This window comes from Plecotus auritus (assembly GCF_963455305.1).
Source record: "Plecotus auritus genome assembly, chromosome: 1".
Taxonomy (NCBI): domain Eukaryota; kingdom Metazoa; phylum Chordata; class Mammalia; order Chiroptera; family Vespertilionidae; genus Plecotus; species Plecotus auritus.
The window spans coordinates 191,142,688-191,150,775 of record NC_137770.1 but is presented as its reverse complement, the minus strand read 5'-3'; the positions used below and the strand labels follow the sequence as shown (position 1 = coordinate 191,150,775).

Sequence of the window (8,088 nt, the reverse complement as noted above, 5' to 3'; positions counted from 1 at the left end):
TATAATGGTTGGCAAAATCAGAGTTCCTGTCTTTCCACCGACTTCTGCCTTCCTGCAAGCTATAGTGGAGGCGGATAATGTTAGTATCCAACAGCACTGCTGCTGGGCCATCAAGCTTCGCTGCCTCCTCTAAGCTAAGAGAGCTAGTGCTCGGCTGAGGAGCTATCTTGGATTTATGGAAATGAGGTCTTCCCAAAACTCCACAGGGACTTCCTTGCAAAATAAAAAGCCATCAGGAAAAAATTAAACAACACAAATATCAGAAGCAGCCTGCTAGACCAGTCTCTCCAGGAAGCCCTATGAGTGCACCTGCGTTTCTTCTATCTTCCCAATCAAGGAGAATGAGAGATGCCACTCTTCCAGATGATGATGATGATGATGATGATGATGATGATGATGATGATGATGATGGAGCAACTATTTTACCCAAGTGACCAATATAAAATTTTTGTGGTCTTGACTTTTATTTGAGATCTCTGATGAGATCAGATGATCTGTACCCTTTCATTCAAGGCAACAGACGTCTTCGAACTGCTTTTTAATTTGATTTATCCTTTGAAACAGAAAGTGCATTACATTTAACTGGTCTTGCAAATGGGGGGGGTGTCTTTTCTCTTTACAAACCGAATTCCTTATATAAATTAATAAATGTTAAAGATGCTAATATATCACCGTTATTAGCTTAAAAAAAGAAAACAATTTACATAGTCTGTAGTATTCTTATCATACAAAACACTTCAAATTCAATTACAGCAACTAAATGGATTTTTATGTTTCTGACCCAGAGCAGTTGTAACAATTCCCACCATCTATTTTAACACGCATTTTTATCAGAAAGGAGTTAAATTAAATACAAGCTATGTAGCCCCTCCCTCCCGAGTATTTTCTTTAAATCACTAATAAATAGCAACAAATGACTGTGCAATTTCAGAGAGGAACGGAGAGGCAGGTTCCGCTTCTTCTACTTCAAGTCCTGGAGGCAGGAGGCTGGAGCCGGCGCCGTGCGAGGGAGGGGGTGGGAGGAGTGAGTGGGGACGAAGGGGGGAAGTGAGATCCTACAAACCCAAACCCCGCAGAGTAGCTGGAGGAGAGGGAACGTTCTTTTAGTAGCTGAGAACGTCCTTTTCTACGGGTCTCCAATTAAGTTCAAAATAAAAGGGGAACGGGTGGTTTTAATAGCTCTTAAAAGGGGGAGGGTGGAAGGAAGAAGGAGGTCCATCTCTTATACCAAATTCAAAAAACCATTTTACATTTTAAATATTCACAATAAAGTAACTTCTAGTCAGTGTGACTCACGATTTATTTACAAGGGGCCTTCAACAGGTTACTTTAGTCCGCACAGCAGTTTGTGGGGGGAGACACGTCCCTCTTCCCATCTTTGGGGTCGGCCCGCCCGCTTAGCTCCGAGGTTCCCGGCGCAGTAGCAGTCGATCCTACGAAAACTGGTCCCTGAGCCCCCCACCGGCTTTCCTGCGGTGTAAAGGCCAGGAAGCCTGAGTGCGCTGGGGGTCGGGCCGCTCCCTCCTCCCCTCCGGGTACAGGGCCGGGGAACCGAGCTGGCGCGGAGGATGGCCCAGCAGAGAGTTTCGGTTGCGTTCTTTACGCAGTGCATTTTGTCATTTTTCTGCCTTCGTACCAATCCCCGAGTCTCTCTCCCCCATCTCCCTCAACTTTTAGGTTAAAAAAATAGATATGTACATCTCAGAAAATAGCAAAGGACCCCCGCAGGCGGGGCGGGACGGCCGGGCGCGCGCGCGGCCCGTGGCCCCCGGGGCGGAGGCGGGGGCTGGCGGGCTGCGGCGCTCAGGACGAGCCCTCGGCCTCGGACGCGTGCAGCAGGAGGCCGCCGCCGCTGCCGGACTTGTGCTTCTTCAGCAGCTGCGTGATTTTCTCGTCGTCGGAGTTGGGGTCCAGGGGTTTGTTGTAGTCGTCGTCCTCCTCCTCGTTCTCCGAGGCCCCTTTGAGCCGCTCGGTCTCCGAGTCCTGCTTCTTCTTGGCCGTGGCCATCTCCGCCGCGTGCTTCTTCCTCCACTTAGTCCGGCGGTTCTGGAACCAGACCTGCGAGCCGATCCGGGGGAGGAGGGGAGAAACAGGTAGCAGGAATTACCCGGGAGCAGATGCTGCTACTTCTCCCACATTCCCGCAGTCGCTCCCACGGGCCCCTGACGGCTTGCCACCCTCCCTCACAGACTCCTTGTCTGGGCTGTCCAAATCAGTCTCCATCGCCCCACGCTCCTCTGAGGAACAGGCACCTACAAACTGCCTGCCCGTTGCCATAGCGATAGTAACAAGAGTATTGAGGTTGTCAGTGAGTGATTTCTCAAAAGAGAAAAAAACTTGGAAACTTATATTAAGTGTCCCTAAAAACGAGTGCACTTTTCCACTTTCTAGTTTAAAGTGGAAAACTTTTCCCCTTTTAAAGCTGCCCCAAAATGACTGTGGTTTTAATTTGTTATATACTTTATTAGATTAAGGTATTCCAAACAACCTAAATGTACTTGCTTTTTAGTGTGATTTGTGGGAGAAAGCATAGCATTTATCCCCCCAATTACTTCCGTTCTCCTTTGCACTTTTGGATATATGTCTGTTTCATTTGTCACAAGTCTGAATACACACAGACATGGTAGTTTAAAACCCCATTTACACATGCAATCATATAAAGTTTTTTTTTTAATCTGCTAAAACAGAAACCTCAAATCTCTAATAATAACCAACATAAATGCATGAAAATATTTAAGAGCTCAGTCAAAATCATCTCAGTGTGGTGTGTCTTTGTCTGTCTGGTTTAATGTTTTCATAAAACCAAAGGCTAGAGTTTTCATCAGTTTTTTTGTAAGTGAAATTTTGCAAGTTACATTATTTCCCACTATTAGCATGCCTAGTCTTTCAAATATTATTTTAATATTTTCCTTCCAATACACACGTTTTATATAAAAATATTTAAGCCTATTCACCACATTTGACACCATGTTTGATATAATATTTTAACTTAAAGCATCAGCAATAAGCAACCAATTTTCCAAACATATTGAATTATCCTCTCTTTATGCTTCTCAGCCCTTTTCTCATCCATCCGTTATGTATTCTGTCTAGAGAATCAGAATTGTTATGAAAGTGATTCTGATTTTCCGTATACAGCTATAATAATTCACTTCTAGCCACGCAGACATATTTACAGTGACAAATGAAGACCTCCAGACTGCTGTGGCAGGCTCTGTACCAACCATCGAAAAAATGATTTTAACTGTGATGGTATTCTAATGGTCACACAAAAATCACTTGTGAAATTAATTTTATGATGCTTATCCAAGGGGAAATACACTCTGACCAACAGGCATGGCTAACAGTTATTCCTACTTAAAGAACAACAGTATGACTAATGAAAACAGACTTATACCCCCCCCCCAAAAAAATTCAAATACAGTAAATGAAGAAGAGGAACAAAAGAGACTACTGGAAATATAGGAAACTGCTAGATTTAACTTATCTGTCTGGCTTAATCCCTTTATTTTTCAAGGAAAGATTTCTAGAACTTGAATCCCTGGAAATATGCTATACAACTCAATTATAAGCTAAGTGGCATTTTAATTATAAGTTGTTGTCATAAACAGTAAAATGTCTCACATCTGTTGATAAACATATTCAAAACAATTCAATTTCATAATAAAGTAATAATCTTGTCAATTCATTTGGAAAATTACTATGCCAAAGTGATTGCCTTCCGCTAAACTCAAAGCAGATTCATCCATGCTAAGTGGTTAAACACTGTAGATGTATTTTTCAAACCTGCAAGTTAATGTCCAGTACCACTACAATGCTGATCTACATTAGGAAATCATATGACTGGTGGAGAACTTAATTAACAAACAAAAGCTTGAATATCTTTACAAATAGAATAAACAGAAGCTATCTAACTGGTCTGATCTAGTCTCAGGGCTGATATTTCAGTAATGCTTTTATTCTCTAATAATGATGAGTTTCCCCCAGCACAGGCTGCTATCTAGATTAACCTCATTTCAAAGGCGGGGGTAAGGGGGACTTGATTCCTTTTGTTCATCAACAGTTTGCCCGCCCAGGAGAGCCTTTAACCTCCACCCCCACCCTTCGTAGAGCTGATCTCATCTTCTCCTCACACTCCTCAGACCCTGTTTGTTAGATGGGGGGTGGGGGGGAGGCGGGGGGAAAGAGGGAAGCGACGTGGGTGGAGAGCCTATCCCTGGAGTTGCAAGGTCCACTCACCTTGACCTGACTCTCCGTCATCCCCAAAGAATAAGCCAAGCGAGCCCTCTCGGGCCCCGCCAAGTATTTCGTTTGTTCGAAAGTCTTCTCCAGAGCGAAGATCTGCTGTCCCGAGAACGTGGGTCTCGTGTGTTTTCTCTTCCCGTCTTTGTCCAACAAAATGGATCCTTGATCTGCGATGATAGATAAACGAGGGCAGGGAAAAATAATTGGTTGCAAGCGGCTCCACGCGAAAGAAACGAACTTGCAAAACAATGCTTCGGTGGGAAAGAAAAGCTTATCCCGCGGCGGGCTCCGGAAGAGTCGTGGCGCTTCCCATCCCACCGCACCTCTCTGCCTTTAGACCCCCCCACCGCTTAGATCCCCCCCTCAGTGTTTTAAAAGCCGGGGTGTGGAGCAGCACTAACTAACCTTCTGCCCAGCACCTGCGTCAAAGAGCCAGGGAGCGCATCCCTAAAGTTTGCCGAACCCAGCGGCCAGGCCCCAGTGCACTGAGAAGGGCGGGGAAGGCCGCTTTCGCCTCTGGGGTGGGTGCCCCGCTGGGCCCCGGACCCTCTGCAGGAGGATGACTAGTTTCGCTCCTTGAACGCTTTCCTAACCTGTGTCCGCGCAACAAAGGGAGCCTTGTGTTTGGCACACAAGAGAGCGAAATCGCCCCCAAGTCTACCGTGAGGGGGAGGGGGCGCCGCCTTTGTTGGCGGTCCCTACACGGCCATCAAAACGAATACAATAGTGTCTCCCACACCCTCACCCGCCCGGGCCGCCCGCCGGCTCCAGGCTTCCCAAGGGAGCCTCCGTGGGTTCCCGAAACTTCCCTCCACTCCTGCCGCTCCACCACAGGAAAGCGGTCTGGAGACTCAGAGGAAACTTCGCGGACTCGGTCAAACCGAAGGAATGAGCGAGAAAAGGAGCCGGGGCTGGGCCCCAGAACGCCACCTGAGCGGCTGGGAAACTCCAGGGCGAGGTGGCTAACGAGCGAGATTAGAGTGACCCCGGGGAAACTCAGCTGTTTCAAGAAGTCCCTGCATGTCCCCCAGATGTTGCATGTCCCCAGTCCTTGTTCCGTCACCTCGTTCTTCCTCTGCCCCTTCCACGACGCCCCTCATTATGCCCGGGCCCCAGGCATCCCGGCCCAAGGTGCTCCCGGGGCCAAGGCAGATGGGAAAGCGAGGGACAAGCGGCGGGGAGCGGCCCAAGTGACCGGGCGCTTGCCCTCCTCCGCGGGTCGCGGCCTATCTTCAATGGGCTCACCCCGGCCGATCGTATTGGGGGTGCAAAGGGGGAGGAAGAGGGTCAAGAAGTGAGGTGGGAGACACCCAGGGAGAGACATACACGCTCAGAGCTGTGGAGGTCTCGCCGGGGCGGGTCCCCACCGGTTCTCAGAGGGGAGGCCAGTTAAACTGGCGAAGGTGGAGTGGGGGTCCTAGCCGAAAGAAGGAGATGGGAAAGTAGGGGTGCGGACGGGGCGCCGTGGCCTCTCCTGACCCCCCCGCCCCGCCCCACCTCTTTAACCCAGGCTCGGCCTGCGGTTCCGGCCCTAAGCCGGGTCCTCCGATGATACACACACCCCGCACCGCGCTGTGTTCTGTGCGGAAGCGTGCACACCCGCTCGGTGAAGCGTGCCCAAGACCCGGGCAGAGGCGGGAGCTTGGACGCAAGCACGGGAGCTCAGGAAAGAGAGAATGTACCGCGGAATGCCCTGGCCCAGCCTAAATCGTGCGATTCCAGCGCTGCCAAACTAGTGGGGAGGCAAGAGGGTGGACCGACCCACATGCACATCAGGTAGCCCTGACCAGAGAGAGCTGGCAGAGTGCGCTCAGCTGGGCGCGGGCGCTCGTACTCACGAGGGGTGCAGGCCAGGCGCGCGTCCCTCCAGGGCGGGCTCTGCATCACTCCTGGCCAGAAGATGGGCGTCCGGCCGGGCAGCTCGGCTAGCGGCTTGGGGTACCGACCCACGGCGGCCACGGCTGCGGCACTGGGGCTAAAATAGAGCCCGGGCGGCGGCGGCGGTGGGCTCAGGCTACTGAAGCGGGGCAGGCCGGCCAGCAGCCCCGCTGGGGATGAGGCGGCGGCGGCGGCAGCCGCGGCTGCGGCGGCGGCAGCCGAAGCGGAAGAAGCAGAGGTGGACGAGGAAGAGGAGGAAGAGGAACCGGAGGGCGAAGCCGAGGGCAAGGCGGTCCCTGAGGCCACGGGCATGGAGGGCCGGCTCAGGATGTCGTTGATGCCGTGTGGGGTGGCGGCGGAGAGCTGCTGCGGGGGACTGCCCAGAGACGAGAGCCCCCCCGCGGCAGGGGGCTTCAGGACGCCTGGGTTGTGGGCGCCCAAAGGCGGCGATGGCGACGAGGAGGAGGACGAGGAGGACGAGGAGGAGGGGGGACCGGCGGGCAGCGGGGGGTACGCAGCGGGGTAGAGCGGGGTCTTCATTTCGGCCATGCTGTGGAGGGCGGCCAGGGGCGGGCTGCTGAGCAGGAACGCGCTCTGCCGGGTGCCCTCCATCGCCCCCACCGCTAACATCCCACGGCCAGGCCGGAGCCCGCAGCCACGCAGCAAGGGCGCCGGCCGGTGCCCCCGGCGGGGCTCAGGGGAGCGAGAAGCGCGGAGGGCGCGAGCGAGGAGTAGCACCGCGCACCCGGCGGCGACCGGCCAACTGGGCCGAGAACGCCGCTGCCTAGAGTTGCTCTCGGAGCTGCGCCACAGAAATGTACAAACAAACACGCCACTCGAGAGGCGGTGGCTCTCCCGGACCAGCGGGCGTCCGGGTGGGTTTGTCTGTCCCTTCGCTCCTAGACTCCTGGATTCAATCTCGGTCTCTTCTCTTCCTCACTTTTCCTCGCCGCTCAAAGCGCGCTACTTCTCATCTTCTCCCCCCGGGAAATAAGCAAAACAAACCCCAGGCTGGCCCCAGAGAGTTCGTAACAAAGTTAAGAGTCACCAAATCTCCACTTTGATGTCGGAGGACGGGGGCTGGCTGGCTTTCTTTAGAGAGGTTCAAAGGACGCCGGGTTCCGCCCGAGGAGCTCCTCTAATCTCACTCGGAAGCCCTGCTCTTTCGGTCGCGGGGCTGATTCGCACTCGGCGCTCGCGGCGCGCGGGGAGGGAGCGCTTCCAGCCCGCGGGAGGATCTCGCTCTGGGCGGGCTTCCTCCGCCAGCCAGAAAGGGCAGTGTCTCCAATCCCCACGGCTCCCGGATTCGGCGCGCCGACTCGCCTGACTCGCCTTTCCCTCTGGGCGACAGGGCACTAGAGTTACAATATTGAAAAAGAAAAAGGGGAGGAGGAAAAACACAGGAAAACAAAGACTAAGTGTGAAAAGTCTGATGGCTTCGGTTCGGGCTCTGCTCCTCTGTCCACTTCTGCAAACGGGCCTGGCGACCCCCCGCCCCACCCCCCAGCGTCCTCTCTTCCTCTCACTCGTCGCCTTTGCCTCTCTCTCGCATTTTCTTCGCGGCTTTACAGGCTTCGCCTCTAAGTCCTGTCCTCTGGCCAAGCTGACCCTCTCCGCCGCTCTCCACTCTCTCCTCTCCTCTTTCCCTCCGGGCCTGACAGTTCAGATGAAGCTCTCAAAGGTAATAAAACATTTGCATCACTCCCTACCCCTCTTTAGAGGGGGGACGAAAGGCTGGGGGGAGTGGGGGTCCAAAATAAGAACTTTGGGGGACGTCACTCCGCAGCACCGGGAGGGGCGGGGCCGAGGAGCGGGGTGCAGGCCGAGGGCGTAACCACCGTCTCCAATAGCGCTCAGCCTTCGGCATTGCATCGCCTCTGGGGTGCGTCCACTCGGGAGCGCCTCTCCTTCTGATTGGCTGAAGACAGGGAGCCGAAAGGCCACGCCCGCCTGGTCCCCGCCCCT

At 53.3% G+C, this 8,088-nt stretch overlaps 1 protein-coding gene across 1 annotated transcript; it reads right to left on the bottom strand.

The window, feature by feature from the left end:
- Nucleotides 1-603: 603 nt before the first annotated feature.
- On the bottom strand, nt 604-6,753 carry NKX6-1 (NK6 homeobox 1; the record flags this gene model as incomplete). The annotated part of the gene is made up of 3 exons (XM_080672949.1): nt 604-2,058; nt 4,240-4,412; nt 6,084-6,753. 3 exons carry the CDS (start codon nt 6,751-6,753, stop codon nt 1,804-1,806), a joined length of 1,098 nt encoding a protein of 365 aa, XP_080529075.1. The 3' UTR covers nt 604-1,803.
- Nucleotides 6,754-8,088: the final 1,335 nt, after the last annotated feature.